The following is a 20,154-nucleotide window of genomic DNA, read 5'->3' on the forward strand; positions in this document are numbered from 1 at the left end:
TATTGCGAGTGGCTCAGTTGAAGATTGCTCTAGCGAGTTAAAATACGGCATTCTTATCACTTTATCTGAAGACGAATTTGATAAGGGCCAACGGCGCTTCTGGTGTGTATAGGGGAATATGGGTGTGAGCCTGGCTTGTGTACCTAGTTCTACCTGTGGTAAGTTTGAGAATGGTGGTTGATTAGTCATTACATCAAGGCGAGCTAAATTGGTTCAAGGTTAGCCTTCGAGGCCTTTGATATAGTGTGATGATTAAAAGTCTATGTGCAAGACATGCGAGGTAGACCTAAGAGGCGGAATGCCTATCTTATGGTGGCATAGCCAGAGGCCATTATTCATCTTGCAGACTATCGCAGGTCAAAGACCATCCCGAATAAAATTCAATGCGCCGGTGTCAATTTCAATTCTCGATTGAGTCTTTGAACATTCCAACAAACTAGGTTATCCTACTTCGGGCTGACAGAACGATGATGGGATTCTCCCACTTATCCGAAATCCCGAAATCCCGAAATCCCGAAATCCCGAAACATCAAAAGTCCCGAATTCCTTCAAGGAAAGGCATCATCTAAGACGTGACTTCCATTCAAGATATTGTTCAAAATTATTGGCTTGGAGGTGTCTGATATGGCAGTCACACCGACTCTATCATGACAAACAATTCGCCTCTGATAGTCAAAGATTAATCTAAGAATTCCGGGCTGCGTCATATCTGCGAGCCAAAAAAGAAGTATGTCAGCGACCTAAGATAAGGTGGTAGAATCGTCCATAATAGTTCCTGTTAATGCTATGTGCAAGATAGAAACTTGTTACACTGAGTCTGACACGAACGGCAGAAAACCAATTGAACTAAATATGTAGTGATAAATACCCTAGAGTTGGAGACATTCTTAGAGATTATTCTGGGGTAGTTCGCAGGTGCTTATTGCATAGTCCTCGTTCGGTAGAAAAGCGATTGGATCTGCAATTCTCGAGACGAATAAATTCGACTATGGAGCTAATCAACTATGGAGATATGAGCCCGGGTGTACTCTTTACGTTTGACGTTTTTCTTTTTCAGGACACCATCATTGTTACATATTCCCTTCCTGAAACTCACCCAACATTTGCTGTACACATCGCATCATCTCATACTGATATGCCTGCTCCTTGATGATAAGAGGATTTCCATCATTCGCAGACTTCCCCAAGTACGCCATATCATCAAGAACCGGGCGACCATTTTTTAGAAAGTGGACCGCCAGTCGGTAGAGAGATAGGCTATTTGAGATGAGGATGCTCCCTGCCTTTTCTTCGTGAAGATTGTGAGATTGTCCTCCTAACTGCTTCCACATGACGTACCATGTTTGCAACCCTCGTTCTAGGGCAGACAGATCTACAGGCAATATTCCTTCTCTCGACGGTCGCTGTGATCGTCTGCGCCGTGTCAAATTCTCTCCCCTTGATTATCGTCTTTCGCCTGATCGAGGCACTGGGCTGTTCCTCTGCGCAAAGTGTAGGAGCAGGTGTCATTAGCGATATCTACGTTTCCACTGAAAGGGGCTCCGCGTTAGGCTGGTTCTACCTTGGCACGTTGATCGGACCTTTGATTGCTCCAAATATTGGAGGCGCCCTTCAAGTTTGGCTTGGATGGCGATCACCGCTATACTTCATGGCTATCTTCACATTCAGCACTGCAGGCCTCACGATGCTATGCCTTCCCGAGACGTTGGTCAAGTCGTCCACCGACGACCATGAGGAAAAGCTGCGGTGGCACCAAACAGCAAAGCGCGACGTCCTGGCGCCTTTGCCAAAGCTGAAATTCCTCTTGATGCCATCAATCGCTTTAACAATCAACTACGTGAGCATCTGTTTTGCCAGTCTCTACTGTTTCAACACGACTCTTCCTTATGCATACGCGGCGCTGCCCTACAATTTCTCTGCCATCGAGATCGGGCTCTGCTATATCAGCAATTTTCTGGGATATGCGATTGGAAGCGTCGTGGGTGGGAAATTGAGCGACGCCAAACTGCGACAATACCAGCTGACGTATGATGGAGAGATTCGCCCAGTTGAAAGAATCAAGACCGTCTGGTACGGTGTTGGCTTTGTCCCAGCCGGGTTGATCATCTACGGCTGGCTGGTTGAAAAACAAGTGTTCTGGGTCGCTCCTTTGGTTGGCGCCTTCTTGTTTGGACTAGGCCTCATGCTTGTCACCGCGACCATTATGCCTTTCCTTGTGGACATCAAGCCGGGAGTGGGTGCTTCGGTTGTGGCTGATTTGAATTTGATTCGAAACATTCTGGCCGCTATTGGCACCGTTCTGTCGCCAATTGCGGCTTCAAGCATTGGCTTTGGATGGTGGATGACGATTCTGACCCTGCTGTGCTCTCTGGCGGTCTTTTGCATTGTGATTGTTGTCTGGAAGGAAGGAGCTGAAAAAGAGCCGGCCTCGGATTCCGTGGTGTGAGGAAGACCCATTATAACATAGATAAAAGAACGCATAATGACCTGAATGACGATAGATAGGCATCCAATTATATACATATTTTTTCTGGATATTCGAGACACAATAGGTCTTTATCATGATAGAAAACGAGTTTGAGCGGATATAGAGCAGTCCACTTGGTCTACTATGTACTGTGGAAGCGTAAACAGCACTTCTGGTGACCCTTTAGAAATCTCCGAAGGCCTTCGGCACATAGTCAATAATGCTGTAGTCTTAGCTCTAATAACTGGATCCAGTCTTCCATTAACTCTGTATTATTAATAATATCAACATCTTGATTCTTCCCTTGTCCGTTCAATGCTTCTCATCAACACTTGGCATTTTTTATGAGTGGGGATGAGTCTCTACAGTTGCAGAATGATAAGCAGGTTTCTAGCGTCAATCCGGGCCACTTTATTCTAAATCTTAATGACCTAGTGCGCCCCCAGGAGCGCTAGTAGAGTAGGCCGTACCCTTGACGAACGAAGAGATCAAACCATGTGCAACGCTGCCGGGAAAAATCCAAGATAAGTCTCGAGGTGTGCCCGATGTTTAGATCTTCATATCATTATTTTGGTACTTGACATTGTCTGACTGCTTACTATCACCTGTCAACAGGGGAGTGCGTTGACAAAGTTTCTGCCTGAGACCCTGAGTACTACCAGAAAGGGTAAAAACCTCGACATCCAATGGTGGGTCCCAGTGGGGGCTGAATAAAGCCACCGAAAAGTGGAGAAAGGGTATATTAGGTAAGTAAATATAACCCAATCAAGTTAGACTATGCCGAACTGGATCCCTAATTGGGCTTAGCGGAACCACTCTTTGGGTTGCACGCCTGAACCAGCGATGCTTGGCCATGCTTATTCCCAAATTCACTCTTTTGTCATGGCCCACCATGCACCATAGCCTCACTTGACAATTTCTGCAAAGTATCCAGCGCGTGCCAAGTTGGGAATTCTGCGCGAAGAAGGGGGTCCGAGGGGTCTCACAATGTTATAAAGGTCGCCGGATTCCCACGACTGGGAGATGGCCCTCGACTATAACTCATCAGTATTATTCCTTTACTGTTCCATCTTACCCTCGATTCTATTCATTATATTTCACTTTCAGGATGATAGCATCAGGTCTAGGCCGCAAAGCCGTTCAAGGCATTGCTGCAGGCATCGGCCTCGTCTCAGAAGCCCGATCGGCCCGCAAGACCAAGAAGGAGAATCAAAAAGACCAGTCGAGTGAAGAAGAAGTCTCCGAAACCGATAGGGGACTACACGAACAAAGGGAACTGCCACAACAAGATCAGTACCAACAACAGCAGTATCAACAACAGCAACATTACGAACAGTATGAAACGCCCGTACCATACGAGCTGACCGCCGAACAAGAGGCCCACCATGAAAGAGCCCCCACTGGGTCTCTCGAGGAGCAGTGGGCACTGGATGAGGCACAAGAAGAGTTGGTGCACTCCGCGCAGGGCTATCAGAACACCCCGGAGAACGACCGACCACCGGAATACGTCGATCAAGAGGACCTTGCCCGTCAATTTGCGTCTACATACCCTGCACCACCACCCTATTCGACCATATACGATGGAAGTGGACCGTCATTGCCGCAATTGTCGGCACCAGTCGTGCTGCCACAGCGCAGACCTAAGAATCGCGAGCGCGGCTTCATTCGCGCGTATGCCCCCGCATTGAACGAGTGCGGTATCGATCAGGATATGTTTATCGATTTCCTCAATACGGCGGAGAAGGCTTGTCAAGGGGCTAAATGGCTGAATGTGATTAACTTGGCATCGATTGGAACAATGTGGCTTCCTACTGTCACTGGAATGGCAGTCTCTATCGCTATCCAGATCGCTACCAGTGTTGCGATCGCTGCGGACGGTCGTCGCAAGTGAGTACATCTTTTGAGCATCAATGATCCTTAAGGATATAATGCTGACCATCTTTTAGAACGACTACCTTCTTTGACAAGATGAACAAGGAATTCTTCCAACCTCGTGGCCTCTACTGTCTCCTCATGACTTGGAATCCCGAATTGCCTGATGCCCCAGCGACGACAATCGACCTCAACTCATTTATCTCCAAAGCTGCCGACGGGGGAAGTTCTAGCTCGTTGGGTCGTCTTCGTCACAAGTTCAAGTCATCAGACGGAAAGGCCTACGGTAATATCTTCCCGGAGGTAGCACCCTTGATCTTCCCCCAGATTGATCAACTAGCGTCCGACAAAGACGCAGAAAAGAAGTTTGCCGGAATGAAGAAGAAAAAGGAGTTTGTCGCTGGTTACCTTGACAAGAGGGCCCAGGCCAAATTTGTAAGCCATAATTCCAGGCAGCTCATCCTTTATCTATGAACGCAAACTAATACTGGTCTCTTGCTAGGCCGCCGAAAACCCCGACAGTCATCTCACTCAAGGCCCAAAGCCAACCTTCAACTCCCGCTACGCCGACCCCAACCATGTGGCCAGTAGCGGTGATCCCATCGCCCTGATTACAGGCGGTCACCTCACCATAGACAAGCTGAGCGCTATGAAAGGCCGTGGTGCACGGGGATTCGTAGACCAATATCAAGAGCGTCGGGATTACGGTTCTAATCCACCAGCGCCCCATGGTAGGCCATTCAGTCTATCTGATACTATCAACACCATTCGGGACTTGCGTAACCCCCAAAACGGTGCTTCGCGTGCCGGGTATGCCGGTCCTCTACCTCTTGGTAGGGGTAGGGGACTAGATCGGTTGGCTGGGAATCGAGACGGCGGTGCTGGTATTAGTCCTCTTACGCCAATTGCTAAATTGTTGCAGAAGGTATGGACACCCCATTCAATGCCTTTAACTATGATTTTTAATGTACTAATCTTCTAATGCAGAAAGTTTTATATTTGGCGATTGTGAATATGCCATCAGAGGATGAGATGAGCCGCGCTCGTGAGGCTTTGGGACAGACAGCATGAGCATCATACAAGGAGGATATCAAGTAGAGTGTATACCTTTTTAATTTTTAACGCATAGAACGAATTTTCTTCTTTTTACAAAAATCCAGAAATGTTGCTTAGCATGCCATAATTGTGTCATTGAGCAGTACGCTGTATAAATTAAGATTACAAGTGCCTGGGCCAGGTCAAACCCCACGATCTTCCTTTGGGTCTCTCGAGTAGCCCTTTTGAACGTGTTTGCTAGCTCGACCGTCGGCTTCGACAGCAAACAAGATATCCCGAACCTGAATGTTTCGCCCCTTCTCCTGATCCTCTCGCCACGTTCCAAGTCGTCGCTTTGGTGGACCGGCTGGTGTCTCGCCCGCCCGACTGGGCTTCTCCGGCCCGGTAGTCGGAGTCGAAGGAGCAGCACGGGTTGGCGTGGAAAATCCACTGGAGGAGCCTCCAGGCTTTAGCCATGAGTATGACTTCTTAGCTCCGAACATCCGACCAGATAGCATCGAATTCGTGGCAAGACGTGCAGTCTCTACGGACTGCTGATGTTGCTGCGCCTCATTGGCCTTGCTATCCATCAACTTCTTCTGCTCCTTCTTTGTCATTGACTTTTTGATGTCGAAACTGGGTGCCCTTTCTCCCAATGGGGTAGACGGGGCCGAACCCATGAAATCTGCAGAATCTGCCCGAGTGCCCGTGGTTTCACCTACAATGGCACTAGCACTTCTCTTGGTACGTTTCGCTGCACGTTTGTTTTCCAGATTGTTCTCTCTTGTAATAATACCTCTGTATCTCTCTGCTGCGGGTTTCTTGGCAGCCTCTTCGGCATCCGGATTGGGCCCTATAAAGAAGAATTAGTATGGTTATAGAAAGAGACGCGTATAGATAGCGTGGTTGCGCTCACGTTTTGACGGAGTCACCGTGTTCCCGGCAATCGGACCCAAAGGCTGCGCCATGTCGACCCATGCATCAGGGACCACACCATGGGAGTGGGCTCTCCGGCTACGGGCCAGTGTAGAGGAATAGTCAACCACTCCTCTTAGACGTTCTTCACACGAGAGAGAGACGAGATTCAAAATATCCACCAGGGGGGCACCCTCCTGGTTGAGAATGGTCTGACCCGTTCGCACAATCGATGATCCATCGGGACCGGTGACTTCGATTGGTGCCTGTCGACCGGGTACGGGATGGAATAGACCTTCCGAGGGAATGCGGACTCCAAGCTCGAAACCACGCTTCTGGATCTTCTGCTCTACAAGCTTAGCGAAGAGGAACGGCTCCTGAAGGTGGTATTGTGCCCTTCGTGCTGCCTCTGTGTCGGCGCGGCTCGGTGGATTGCTGATGGAGGTGGCTTGTGAGGTTGGATCGGTGGAAAATGAAGTTTGCGGAATTGTCGGCTTGGTGTGGGGCAGGTCACCGAAACTGCTCGAGGCAGATAGCGTTCCTTGCGTAGACGCCTGCGAGACAAACGAGGTGTTGATTGGGGCTTGCTGTTGTGGCAGCTGAGCTCTATTGGGCTGCTGCGCCTGCGCATTGGGCCCAGAGAAGCTGCGCGTAAGGAAGGCCTCTTCCTCCCGAACATCAATACCCGATGATGCCAACACATCAGTCAACTCAGCTGCATCGGTTGTTTTGTCGACAGGGCGAGATGGAGGACCCATCGTTCCGGGGGCGGGCGCTGCACTAGTAGGTGTAGATGGTGTAAAGTTCGCGCTCACACCGTTCATCGGTGGCTGTGATGGAGGAAGCTGCATCGCGCCGAAGCTGGGAGACGCGTATGGCGACTGTGTTTGTGAAGGAGGAAGTGGCGATAACCGTGGCTTCTTTTGAGGGGGAGGCGCGATGGCTCCGTTGACGGGGGAGGTTGCAGAGTGAGGTGAGGGCGAGGAGACTGGAGGAGAGAAGGGATGGGTAGCGAACTGAGGCGGAGGTTGTTGCTGTTGCTGCCCCTGCTGTTGTGGGAGGCGTGTTTGCGCCATGATGAAAAAAATGAGTCTGAGGCGCGGGATCGGAGGCGAGATGATAAAAAGGTTGCTATTTGCGCAGCCCGAGTGGCTTGACAGCTGGTCCACGCGAGGTTGGTTGAAGTGAGCGACTTGCTCGCATCACCAGACACCGCCAGCTCTGACCATCTCACAATACCAGTCCGAGCATAAAATCGACACGACTGACGAATAGGGGTGATACACGAGACGAAACGGACAGCGGGGTTGGTGAGGGAGATGCCGGGCGAGTGGATGTAAAGGGAGCTTCTGGCGTGTCTCGAGGTTTTGCTCCGCGGATCGCGCCTGTCACGTGACACAGCTTAGTTAATGCCGCGTCTTTGGGAAGTTGGTCGTCCTTTCCTTCTTCCCCGTCAGTCTACACTGGTCCTTCCTTTTGCACTTTTCTCGAAACTCTTGTCGCATTGGTCATGGAAGTGCTCACCAATTCGATTTGAGTGGCAGCCTATTCTAACCGTGTGACCGGGGCTGTGGTGCCCTTGGATCTGACCGATCCTGAACCCCAAAACTAACCCCGAGACAGCTCCTCGATTAGCGCAATTGCACTCGCGCAGTGCCCACGCCACTATGGCGACCAAGCGCAAAGCCTCTGCAATGGGCGCAAGCGTGGATGACGAACCCGCGGATCCCTCCGATGAGTTGGCATTCTACTGTCTGGGTGGAGGCAATGAGGTTGGACGATCCTGTCACATCATTCAATACAAGGGCAAGACGGTCATGGTATGCGAATTGAGTATCCTCCATCTCTGATTATCCACTAATGTTTCTCCCATTATAGCTTGATGCCGGTATGCATCCAGCCAAAGAAGGCTTCTCTGCTCTTCCCTTCTTTGACGAATTCGATTTGAGTACAGTCGATATCCTCTTGATCAGCCAGTATGTGGAATTTCCTTATCCCTCCTACATCTGTGAAGCGATGGAGTCCGAGACGAAGTGGGAGCCGAGTCGTTCCCTACTTGTATATGATCAAAAGCTCAATACAGTCCAATGTCATGCACCTTTTTCTCTCTTCCCTGAAGTTCAAACTCTCTCTACCATGGAAGTTCTAGACGTTCTATTGAATGATTTCTTTTACACTGTACAATCTTTCAATCTTGAACCGTTGAGCTAATCTCTCTTGCCTCTAGTTTCCACGTTGACCATTCCTCTGCACTTCCATATGTCCTCAGCAAGACGAACTTCAAAGGTCGTGTCTTCATGACCCATGCGACAAAGGCCATTTATAAATGGCTAATCCAAGACAACGTCCGAGTCAGCAATACATCCTCCTCCTCCGACCAACGCACATCATTGTATACAGAGCGCGATCACCTTTCAACTCTTCCCCTCATCGAGACGATCGATTTCAACACTACACATACGATCAATAGCATCAGGATCACACCATTCCCAGCTGGCCATGTGCTGGGAGCCGCTATGTTCTTGGTATCTATTGCCGGACTGAACATCCTGTTCACGGGTGATTACTCTCGCGAAGAAGACCGGCATTTGATCCCCGCAGAGGTCCCTCGGGGAATCAAGATCGATGTCCTGATCACCGAGTCCACATTCGGCATTTCGTCCAACCCGCCACGACTGGAACGTGAAGCAGCGCTTATGAAATCTGTTACGGGAATCTTGAATCGCGGAGGACGAGTTCTGATGCCCGTATTCGCTCTTGGTCGAGCACAGGAGCTGCTCCTCATTCTCGAAGAATACTGGGAGCGGCACCCCGAGTTGCAAAAGGTCCCCATCTACTACATTGGTAACATGGCCAGACGATGTATGGTCGTTTACCAGACATATATCGGTGCCATGAATGACAATATCAAACGGCTCTTCAGGCAGCGCATGGCCGAGGCCGAGGCGAGTGGAGATAAGAGTGTGACCGCAGGCCCGTGGGACTTCCGCTTTGTTCGAAGTTTGCGCAGCCTAGAGCGATTCGATGATGTAGGAGGCTGTGTCATGATCGCCTCCCCTGGTATGCTGCAGACCGGCACGAGTCGTGAGCTTCTCGAGAGATGGGCGCCGAGCGACCGCAACGGTGTTGTCATGACAGGTTACAGTGTGGAAGGAACCATGGCCAAACAGCTACTGAACGAGCCAGAGTCTATTCCCGCTATTATGTCAAAGGTTTCATCCGTACAAGGCCGCGGTCGTGTACCGGGAGGCAACGACGAGGATCAGAAAGTGATGATCCCACGTCGCTGCACGATTGACGAGATTAGTTTTGCTGCACATGTGGATGGCGTGGAGAACCGCAACTTTATTGAAGAGGTGGCTGCGCCCGTTGTGGTATGTAAAAATTTCCCCTTGTTTCCCCCTCGTTGTATACTGACGGTTTCTGCAGATTCTTGTGCACGGTGAGAAGCATCAGATGATGAGACTCAAGTCCAAACTCCTTTCTCTTAACGCCCAGAAAACAATCGCCACCAAAGTTTTCACACCCGCCAACTGCTCCGAACTGCGTATTCCTTTCAGAAAAGACAAGTTCGCCAAGGTCGTTGGCAGGCTTGCCGAGATGGCCCCTCCCTCTGAGCAAGATGATGGCCAGCTGATGGCCGGTGTCTTGGTTCAGAATGGGTTCGACCTGTCTCTCATGGCCCCCGATGACCTTCGTGAATATGCCGGACTCACAACTACCACTATCATGTGCAAGCAACATCTGACTCTTAGCTCCGCAAGCATGGATCTTATCCGATGGGCTCTCGAAGGTACATTCGGAGCCATCGAGCAAGTTGGGTCCATAGTGAAGCAAGAAGTGAAGAAAGCTACAAATGGCGATGCTAAAGAGGAGGCTGCGGATGAGGAGATTCTGATGGAGGAAACGCAAACGTACCTGGTCATGGGCTGTGTTACCCTCCATTACCACCCACGAACTCGTGAAATCGAACTCGAGTGGGAAGGGAACATGATGAACGACGGTGTTGCTGACGCCGTCATGGCTGTGCTTCTCACCGTAGAGAGTAGCCCTGCCTCCGTAAAGCGTAAGAAACTTTTACCCCCATAGCCACACTTTTCATGCTAACACCGCTTCACAGAATCCGCCAAGAACAAGCATCATCACCATCACCATCATCACGACGATGAGGATGTTCCCGAACTTCGCAATCCCCATGCCTATCTTGGACCTGAAGACCGACTGACACGTCTGCTGATGATGCTGGAAGCACAGTTTGGCTCTGATATTGCGCCCATCGAGCGCCCTCGCGTCCCAGCGGACCTTGTCAATGGGACTACTGAAACCACAGAAGACATCAAGGAAGAACGTATTGCAGATATTGAATCTGCGGAGCTCGACCGCCTCCATGCGCTCGGAATCCCTGTACCTGGTCTCGAAATCAAGGTGGATAAGCATGTCGCTCGTGTCTGGCTTGAGAATTTGGAAGTGGAATGCAACAATGCCGTGCTGCGCGATCGCGTGCGCGTCGTCGTTGAAAGGGCAGTCGAAACTGTCGCTGCCCTGTGGGCACCGAGCTCCATGCCGAAAGAAGTGGTGGTTTCCAATGGCTCTGCCAAAGCACAGGCCGAAATGGATGCTGCCGCGAAGAAGGCGGCTGCTATTGAAGCTCAGGGTTGACCATCGAACATCATGAGCTGTCAATCGTGTATAATAACGGGATATCCTCAACAATATGAATCAATTTTAGTGATTACAAAACAGTATTTGCTCTTATTAGTCTGGTCTTTACACAAATTGTATCTAGTTTAGTCATTTGGTAAAATATCATCGTTAGCTTACTCCTCCAACTCTGCGAGCACGTCTGTCAAAACTCGGGCCAACACATCCACTAGAATATCAATTTCCTCCTTGGTCACAATGTAGGGTGGTGCTAACACCACATGGTCCCCACGAATGCCATCCACTGTACCTGTACATCCATAGAGCGACACCGCGTATTCTGGCTGTAGGCCTTTTTCCTGGATGTGAAAGGATAGACGCGACTTTGGATCGAAAGGTTCCTTGGTAGTTCTATCCTTGACAAACTCGAGCTGTAAATAGTAGTAGTCAGTAAAGCGGCGTGCCAATTGCTGACGTTCAAGACCTGAGTACTTACACCCCAGAACAATCCTTTGCCTCGAATATCTCCAACATGAGGGTGATCCTGGAACTGCTGGCGGAGCCGCTCCTCAAGGTAAGCGCCCATGTTTCTAACATTCTCCAGAAGCGAGTGTTCCTTGATACTCCGCTGGACAGCTAATGCAGCCGCACACGAGATTGGATGGCCTTGGTAAGTCTGCCCATGCCGGAACTGACCCGTCCCTTTGTCCAAAGTCTGAACGATCGATTCATGAATCAAGATACCTGAAACAGGGGCGTAACCACCACCAAGGCCTTTTCCGATGGTTTGAATATCAGGAACGACGTCCTCCTGCTCCCATGCGTGCAGAGTTCCACAGCGACCCATTCCGCTCATGATCTCATCGAGAATGAATAGAGCGTCGTATTTCTCGCAGACGGCTTTCATGGCGGGGAAGTAACCCGGTACAGCAGGGACACAGCCGAGTGCCTATAATAACGAGGGTTAGTCGATATTTTGATTTCCAAAGAATGCCTTTTTACGTACCGCTCCAACGACTGGCTCGGCGATAAAAGCACACACGGTGTTTGGCCCAACACGCTGGAACTCTGCGTCGAGCTCTGCTGCAAGACGAGCCACGTAATCAGCGTCCGACTCGTGCTCCTTCTTGCCACGATATGCGTAGCAAGGAGAGACGTGAGATGTGTTCTTGGCCAAAAGAGGCTCAAATGGTTGTCTTCGGAGGACATGCCCACCAGCGCCGAGCGCACCGAGGGTGGTACCATGATAAGAAGGTAGACGAGCGATGAATCTGGTACGTTCCGGCTGTGGTGTGGGTAGTTCGAGGAAATACTGGCGAGCAAGTTTCAAGGCTGCCTCGACCGCCTCAGATCCTGGACGTATGCATTAATGATGACTCCGACGGTAGTGAGAGTCTGCGGACGCCATACCTGAGCTGACCACAAACAGCTTCGTCAATTTCTTTCCGGTAGACTCGGTTAAAAATGTGGCCAAATCTTCTGTCACTTGAGTACCGAAGAATGCGGAATGACAATATGAGATCTGATCCATCTGGTCCTTGATGGCTTGGTTGATCTCTTCATTGCCATGGCCCAAACACGATACCGCGGCACCACCTGTGAAGTCGAGGAACTTGGTGCCATCTTCAAGGAAGATGTAGCAACCCTTGCCACCGACAGCCTTCCTGGGAAGGAAGTGAGTGTCTCTATGCAAGACGGCACTGGTCGTCTTGGAGTGAGTATCTGAGATATGTTAGACAGAGGAGTATACCGGGAGCCTAGTGTGTATACTTACCTGGAGTCGCAGCCATGATGATCAACAGAGGAGATCAATTCAGAGAGATAATGAAAAAGGTGAATCTGGAAGCAAGTCTACCAGGGTTCAAAGCTTATCTTTATACTAGCACCCAGGTGGTTTCACCCGAGGCTATCGTCTTATTGCGGGGCAGAGTGGGTTCGGCATGCCGAGCGGGGAGGAAGCCGAGCGGCCCATTGGCTTCAATACCGACTGCCACTTCTCAGGGGTATCGCTGGAATATGATTGATGAATGGAGTAGTAGTCTGGATGGAATGATTAGGTTGAGGTGGGGTTGTTCTCCGTGGACATGCCTATCTGGGCTGGTAACGCGCTCAGGGCGCTGCAACACACCCTGGGACGCTATCGGCATTGCCGTTGATGACTCAAACTTTAGGTTAACCAACCAACTCACTAACTAGATTGTAAGCTCAAAAGATATAGGAAAAATATTGTGAAATCGAATGAGTTGAGCGAGATCAAAATATAGCTATGTTTCTAGTCCGTACAAGCTTTAAGTATCGGAGCTTCAGTCCCTTGTGGCGACTCTTTAAGGTCAAAAGGTCTAAATAAATGGCGGAATAATTCAAATTAAACATAATTGCACCTTTGAGTCAAAATACTGTTGAGACTCAAGTTCTTCAAGATAATGAAAACCATCATATTTACTGGCGCTAATGTAGTCGTCCTTGTTGTATACCCCGGATTCATGTCGGTTGTGGCAACTGGCCAGTACGACTCCGCCCACACAGAAGATCAGAAAGCGCAAAGACCACCTCCCGCACTTTCTTCCTCTTCCCCCCCCAAACTCCACCAACTCCTCCTCCCAACCCACCCATACACACCATGTCGCACCACGCCCGTATTGAGGAGGTGTCGGACTCCGACCCTGATGAGGTCGCCCCATCTGACATGATGGCCGAGGACTCCATCATCGAGAGAGCCTCAATTCCTATTCGATCCAACCCACCTCCCGTGGCGCCGACACCAATGGCTCCCCCAATGGCCCAGCAGATGCCAGAGCCTCAGCGCGAGATCCCCAGACACTTCCAATGCCTTTACCCTATCTATTTTGATAAGACTCGCTCACGCGCGGAGGGTCGTAAGGTCGGCTCCGAGCTTGCTGTCGAGAACCCGCTGGCTAGAGATATTATGGATGCAGTGCAGATGTTGGGCTTGCAAGCTGGTTTGGAACCGGAGAAGCTTCATCCTAAGGATTGGGCGAACCCTGGTCGCGTGCGTGTACATCTGAAGAATGAGGATGGTCGGCTGGTGAACCCCAAGATCAAGAACAGTAAGTGCCTGAATGCTCGAAGGTCGATCCACGAGCAGCTTGTATATAGTCGCATGACTAACTTGCGCCCTGTGCAGAGCACCATCTATACATCCTTGTCTCTCAATACCTGAAAGCCCACCCCACCAACGAGCAATCACCGTATCGCCTGCGAATCCGCGGTCTGCCCATGCCCGAGAAGCTCCCTGCCGCCCCGCCTGCCCCACGTGGCTGGAAGATTGGCAAGATCCTGCCCATCCACTCCCCTGCATACAGCGGCGGCGGTGTCAGTGATAACCCGTTCAAGGAAGCTATGGCCGAAATGCAGAACATGCAGGGTATGCCCGGTATGCCCTCGATCCCAGGACTGGCTGATATGGCTGGTATGGCGGGAATGGGTGAGCCTTCCGGGGCTGGTGGCGCGGAGAAGAAAAAGAAGGACAAGAAGAAGGGCAAGGCCTGAGCCTGATTGGGCTGATATCTGGCATTTCCATGGACCTTCTACTTGCATTGCACGGCGACAGGCGTTATTCTTTCTTTGCTTCAGAAATGATAGAGGATATAAGATTCCTTGATACCTCGAACGATTGGTGTCCCGAAGAGTGGACCGTGGGCTGTGGCACATTTTTTTTTTCGAACTGGGCGGGGCTTAGTTCGATGCATGTACAATTCTTTAAGAAAATAAAGACAAGACATCAACATGATAGTATGATCCAGGCTATAGGTATCGATCACAGTTGATCTTGTCATCAACTGTATGACTACAGTGTTTCTGGTAGAGGACCTCGGCTGTTCCTCGCGAATAAACTACTACATTCTACAGCGCGCATTAGGTGGAAATATCTAGAGGGTCTACAATTTCTAGATGCTACATCAGTGTAATTGGAAATGAAAAGGGAAGATCGAGCCACGTCCAACAGGACAAACTCCAAATGTCATACCATCCTGAAAAAGGACCATCCCCTCCCATGAATCGAACCATAGACCTTCGCGTTCCCTATCTATATACTTCACCAAAATGCTCCATCGCTCTCCCACGATGCTGAGGTACATACTCCTCCGGGACTACACCTACCAAACAATCTCCCTCTACACCACCATAATACCTTTAAAATATTTTATTTCAGATCTAGAATAGAAGATTTAAAAGAGATCTATCTATTAAATGAAAAAAAAATTGAAATAAAAGAAGCAATTAGCGAGCAGGGGGGTTTAGCCTGCTCGCCACTCTCCCCGCCTCGGGATGTGCCCGGTCATCCGTGGAGCAGTACTCGACATCGGATACCTGTCAACATTTTTGCCCTCAAATTTCCATCACGGGGCACACCCATTGGTCACCATCGGATTGGTTACCAACTGGGCCATATGAGGGGGAGAGTACCTGGAAGAACTGGAAGTTGGTGATAACCCTGATTTTTGATAGTTTTTGATACTGACTTACTACTATCTAAACACGAAACATGAAACACGATATGTGTATGAAATTGGTTATTATTCTCAAATAGCAAAATAACATTCTCACATAAATAAATACTTTCTTACCCCGAGCTCATCCAAGGAGATCAAGGGCTTGGTGGAGGCGAGGGATATGGGTTAGGCCGAGGCGTAGGAGGAGGAGTTGGATAGGGGTTCCAGGTTGGGCAGACCCCAGAGTGTGAATCGTTCGAAACCATTTTTTGTGATGTTAGCTGAAGAGCAGGCACGATTTTGTAGGAAATTGTGAGGATTTGAATACTCAGCTTGCTTGCGTGGGTTGGTAATTGTGATGAGGGTTTGCTTTGCTCGTTAGCTTGATGCTTGAGGAGATGGTGATGATTGACTACAGTGTGGAGGAGACCGAGGTTTTATAGTCGAAGATCTGCCTCGTGGTGCTCTTGATTGGATGGTAAGAGCAGTTACACATCGTTCGGACAACAAACGATCGTAGTCTCGATATACAAAGAGGGTTCTTCGGGGCTTTGTTCGAGTATATGTAGAATCTCGGCGATAAAGAAGCCGAGCCATTGTTGGCCTGGAAAAACACAAGGTCATCCTTGAGAGTCTTTGAGAAATGTTCAAAGGCATTGCGTGTCTATTTATGTATACTTTATGGAGAAAGAATGAATAATGTATTTTGGAATTATTGAAGGCTTTATGTTTCTATGTCACAAGCAACCCTTTCTTACCCCATCTTCTGCCTCCCAGGGGATCCGCCGTTCCTGTATTGCCATAGTCGACTGAAGTCTTTGATACGGAGAGTCTGATTGTCTTCTTCGTCAATGACCACGCCGTTGCGCAAAAAGCTTCCAGACTTTGCGATTGGGAACAATGTTTCCTCCGTAGGTTCGTCAGAATCGCCCAAAGGCCCCGAGCTGGCTCCTTTATTCTCGGTCGTTATATTTGATTTCGTCTCAACTTTCATATCCATGAATGGATTAGAGTCGAGTACCCGTCTGTCGGATCCAAGAGTGAACATGTTGTCCAGGTAGTGCTGATTCATTAGATGACCCGAGCCAGGCCGAACGAAGAGACGGCCAAGATAGCGGTTTGGAATGTTGGCAAATTGAAGTACGCCCAGCCAGGAAACGACGTCCCCGGCGTTGGCATAATGCTCGATATACCCAATGGACCGCCTCGTTGACGGGTCACGGTTGGAATTGTCACCTGCACTTGATGTTGGACAGGTGCGATGCGGGTTGTTGAAATGATTGGCGGCATTTCCGAAAGTATAAACCTCGAGCTGGTGAAGAAGATCCTGGGGGAGTTCGTCTAATAGCCAGTCGATAACAAGGCCTCCCTCAATACCTCCTTGACTATGGAGCACAAGTACGACCTTTTCTACTGCCGGGTCAAGAAGTGCTTCTTTGATGAGGACATAGGCTCTTCGCACATCGCCAGTTGCGTAGGCAAAACCACGTTGAAGTAAGCACTCGGCTAGATCGAAAAGAACACCGGCACTTTGGGAAATGATTAGCTGAGGTTTTCATGTACCTGTCGGTCTCAAGTCCGATCTAAACGTACGTGCGGTTATGTATACCGGTGATCTTTCGGCCGAATGTGTATGATAGTTGGTCGATGTTGTCTTGCACCCAGTAATGGCTAGCTAGATTAGCGTAGGACGCATCTCAAATGAATATGGAGTCTTACCCATTGGCTATTCCATTTATATAGAACCATCGCTCTTTTCCATGGTCAGGCTGTTCGACTATCGGGACTTTGGATACCAGCACTCGCTCAACCCCGTTGAGAACGAACATGCAGATGGCATAGTTCAATGTGAGAGCGGAGGCGATATAAACGAAGATCCAGAGGGCAGGGATCAAGCATATAACCGTAAAAGGTAAAGATAGGAGGAACAAAAGCTGATAGACCGTGAGAAAGGCTTGGGTTGTCAGAGACAACGAGCCCTGAAAGTTGAGATATAACTCATCTAGCGGACTCGTTTGACCCAGACGAAGTGGAAAAAAGATTGCCGGAAGAGCCCAGGCATATCGAATGACAAGACAGATGTCGCTCCACAATAACCCAAGCGGGGATGCGGTGTATGGAAGCGGAGTGGCGTTCGAGTTCCGCCGGGTGAGACGAACCTGGGGAACCATGATCGGCGTCCAGTAGTACAAGTGCGACAGTGCGAATCTGTAGGGCTGGAGATTGCAGCTATCGCCCTATCGTAGACTTGCGCTGGGGGAAAAATTCTAGGATTGTAGTGACCGACGAAATGAACCTGTTCGTTTATCAGGAATTAACAAAGCGACCGCAGCAGGCGGCTGCGACTGTCATGTGATAGTGTGGTTGCGAATGGCGTCGGCCTCGTCCACCTGACAATCCGATGAGTTGGCAGTTTGGACTTCCTCCTCCCATCGATCACCCGTCCGACCTCCATTTTGATTGCCATTATGTGCATACTAACCATGTCACCAGATTCCACCATTTCTATCAAGAAATCGAGTAAGCACTATGTCAGGAACGTGCTCGGACCCCTGCGCAGGCCCTGACCTTGTCATGCTGACTCACAGGGGGCCCAGTGATTTTACTTACTTTTCTCAGTGAACCCTGGATAGCCTCATCGGAGATCGGCTGTGTCCGTCCATGGATAGGATTGAGTCATGTTCATGGCCGTCTTGAATTATTGACAACCCCAACTGCTCATTCCGACCCAGTCCACACATGCTGTGTGTATTCGACCATGGCAGTCAACTCTATCATCGCTAAACTAGAGGAATCATGGGAGCGGGATGAACTAGTGGAAGTGCGCACCGGAAAAGCGAAACCAGTCTTTGGTCTACCCGTCCAGTCTGCCATCTTCAAGTCCGTCCGGTATGGCGAAGTTTCAGTCGACGCACTCGGCTGCCAGGGCGACGAACATGTTTACGAGTTCCATGGCGGCCCGGATAAAGCGCTTCTCCAGTACTGCTCCCGACATTATGACATATGGAGCGAGGAACTGCCAGGCAGTGCGCACCTCTTTCGTGTCGGAGGGTTTGGCGAGAACTTGGTAGCTCGCCGAGCGAATGAGCGCAACACTTGCATTGGCGATGTCGTTAGTATCGGACCCGATGTGATTGCACAAGTGAGTCTGCCACGGCAGCCATGTTACAAGCTTAACCATCGGTTTCAAGACAAGGACCTTTCGAGATTTAGCCAGGAAAAGTCTCGGACGGGCTGGTATTACCGGATCATCAAGGGAGGGTCGATCAAAGCGGGCGATGAACTTGTCCTGCTCGAGCGGCCAAATCCTCATTGGACCGTTGCTCGAGTCCAGCATTATCTTTACATCGAAAAAAACAACTTTGATATGATGAAACAGTTGGCAGATCTCGATGCTTTAGGGAATGAGATCCGAAATATCTTCAGAAACCGACTAAACAAGAAATTCGAGAATCAAGAACAACGACTCGTGGGCGACAGTGTCATGGCTCTTGATATGTGGGCGGAATACCGGCTCATCAAAAAAGCCAAAGAAACCCCAACGGTCACCTCGTTTGACTTTGAGGCCGTCCAGCCTAAAGATACAGCAGAGCCAGTTCTACCAGGAACGCATGTCCGCTTGAAACTGGGAGGTCGTTTGATCCGAGCATACTCCGTGGTTTCAGGAAACCGCAATCAATTCACCTTGGGTGTGGCTTTGGATCGAGAGTCTACTCGTGGTGGCTCCCTGTTTCTCCACGAGGGCCTTCAAGAAGGCGGAACCACCACAATCAGCAACTTTGCCGCGACATTCCCTCTTGCCGAAAAGGCAGACAGCCATATCCTCATCGCTGGAGGTATTGGTATCACCGGTCTGCTTGCCTCTGCCCAGAGACTGCAGCAAACAAACCGAGACTATCATCTTCACTACGTCGTCCGATCACTGGACGAGGTTGCCTTCAAGTGTGACATTAAGTCATTGGGTTCCAATGTTACAATCTACTGCAAGAAGGACGGAACGCACTTTGATGTATCAAATGTTCTCCAACGAGCGGACAGTAACGCCCACATTTACTGCTGCTCTGGGGAACGGTTGATGAAAGCTGTAAGCGACACAGCCGCGGATCTTGGTTTGCCAAAAGAAAATATACACTTCGAGTCGTTCCAGGCCAACAGCACGGGTGATCCATTCACGGTCGAGCTGGTCGAATCTAGAAAGGAACTAGAGGTAGCTGGTGGAGACAGCCTTTTGGATAAGCTTCGGTCTGCCGGATTCGATATTCCTTCTACTTGCGAGGCTGGTAATTGTGGAACCTGTCGGGTGGGTGTACGCAGTGGTCGCATTGAGCATCGGGGTACAGGTTTACTGGAGAATGAAAAGGATACTGCGATGCTGAGTTGTGTGTCCCGAGGGATTGGTCGAATTCAGCTTGATTTATAGTTTAAGATAGTATAGCTTGATGGCAGGAAGATGGCCCAAAATCTATCGCAAGGGGAATTCCAATCTAAGTCAATACATGGCAATCTCAAATAATGTGCTTACGATACAAGCAGGATTAAGAAAGAAAGAAAACCGACATGTAAAAATGAGTAGACCTGAGGGCTCACATTCAAAACACGCCGTAGGGGGTGCTTCGATCATGTCAAGACAGAGATTCATGATACACATACTAATGCGTAGAGAGCCGACAGTGACATCCAAGCAACAAAGTATGGCAAGAATAAGAGCAGCCATGACAATCCTGATAAGGGGGCGAAAGATGCTGACCAAACCTATCCCAAGCCCCCAAA

General features: G+C 49.7%; 8 protein-coding genes across 8 annotated transcripts; 5 read left to right on the plus strand and 3 right to left on the minus strand.

The window, feature by feature from the left end:
* Nucleotides 1-1,339: 1,339 nt before the first annotated feature.
* N7496_012099 (uncharacterized protein) lies at nt 1,340-2,446 on the plus strand (the record flags this gene model as incomplete). Its single annotated transcript, XM_056705012.1, has 1 exon — nt 1,340-2,446. The coding sequence occupies one exon, from the start codon at nt 1,340-1,342 to the stop codon at nt 2,444-2,446; it is 1,107 nt and encodes a 368-aa protein (XP_056550972.1).
* Nucleotides 2,447-3,575: 1,129 nt separating this feature from the next.
* N7496_012100 (uncharacterized protein) lies at nt 3,576-5,410 on the plus strand (the record flags this gene model as incomplete). Its single annotated transcript, XM_056705013.1, has 4 exons — nt 3,576-4,354; nt 4,414-4,774; nt 4,842-5,264; nt 5,327-5,410. The coding sequence occupies 4 exons, from the start codon at nt 3,576-3,578 to the stop codon at nt 5,408-5,410; spliced, it is 1,647 nt and encodes a 548-aa protein (XP_056550973.1).
* Nucleotides 5,411-5,577: 167 nt separating this feature from the next.
* N7496_012101 (uncharacterized protein) lies at nt 5,578-7,365 on the minus strand (the record flags this gene model as incomplete). Its single annotated transcript, XM_056705014.1, has 2 exons — nt 5,578-6,227; nt 6,291-7,365. 2 exons carry the CDS (start codon nt 7,363-7,365, stop codon nt 5,578-5,580), a joined length of 1,725 nt encoding a protein of 574 aa, XP_056550974.1.
* Nucleotides 7,366-7,956: 591 nt separating this feature from the next.
* On the plus strand, nt 7,957-10,948 carry ysh1 (cleavage polyadenylation factor subunit YSH1; the record flags this gene model as incomplete). Its single annotated transcript, XM_056705015.1, has 5 exons — nt 7,957-8,109; nt 8,168-8,265; nt 8,517-9,663; nt 9,719-10,355; nt 10,410-10,948. The coding sequence occupies 5 exons, from the start codon at nt 7,957-7,959 to the stop codon at nt 10,946-10,948; spliced, it is 2,574 nt and encodes an 857-aa protein (XP_056550975.1).
* Nucleotides 10,949-11,106: 158 nt separating this feature from the next.
* N7496_012103 (aminotransferase, class III) lies at nt 11,107-12,720 on the minus strand (the record flags this gene model as incomplete). The annotated part of the gene is made up of 5 exons (XM_056705016.1): nt 11,107-11,361; nt 11,427-11,879; nt 11,937-12,283; nt 12,341-12,652; nt 12,705-12,720. The coding sequence occupies 5 exons, from the start codon at nt 12,718-12,720 to the stop codon at nt 11,107-11,109; spliced, it is 1,383 nt and encodes a 460-aa protein (XP_056550976.1).
* An 830-nt stretch (nt 12,721-13,550) lies between these two features.
* Nucleotides 13,551-14,440, plus strand: N7496_012104 (RNA-binding signal recognition particle subunit SEC65; the record flags this gene model as incomplete). The annotated part of the gene is made up of 2 exons (XM_056705017.1): nt 13,551-13,998; nt 14,076-14,440. 2 exons carry the CDS (start codon nt 13,551-13,553, stop codon nt 14,438-14,440), a joined length of 813 nt encoding a protein of 270 aa, XP_056550977.1.
* A 1,704-nt stretch (nt 14,441-16,144) lies between these two features.
* N7496_012105 (uncharacterized protein) lies at nt 16,145-17,555 on the minus strand (the record flags this gene model as incomplete). Its single annotated transcript, XM_056705018.1, has 3 exons — nt 16,145-16,913; nt 16,978-17,055; nt 17,104-17,555. Coding segments are annotated over 3 exons (1,299 nt in total), but the record flags the coding sequence as incomplete, so codon positions are not given.
* A 587-nt stretch (nt 17,556-18,142) lies between these two features.
* N7496_012106 (uncharacterized protein) lies at nt 18,143-19,804 on the plus strand (the record flags this gene model as incomplete). Its single annotated transcript, XM_056705019.1, has 1 exon — nt 18,143-19,804. The coding sequence occupies one exon, from the start codon at nt 18,143-18,145 to the stop codon at nt 19,802-19,804; it is 1,662 nt and encodes a 553-aa protein (XP_056550979.1).
* Nucleotides 19,805-20,154: the final 350 nt, after the last annotated feature.

Source organism: Penicillium cataractarum, assembly GCF_028827025.1.
Source record: "Penicillium cataractarum strain IBT 29864 chromosome Unknown utg000009l, whole genome shotgun sequence".
Classification (NCBI taxonomy): domain Eukaryota; kingdom Fungi; phylum Ascomycota; class Eurotiomycetes; order Eurotiales; family Aspergillaceae; genus Penicillium; species Penicillium cataractarum.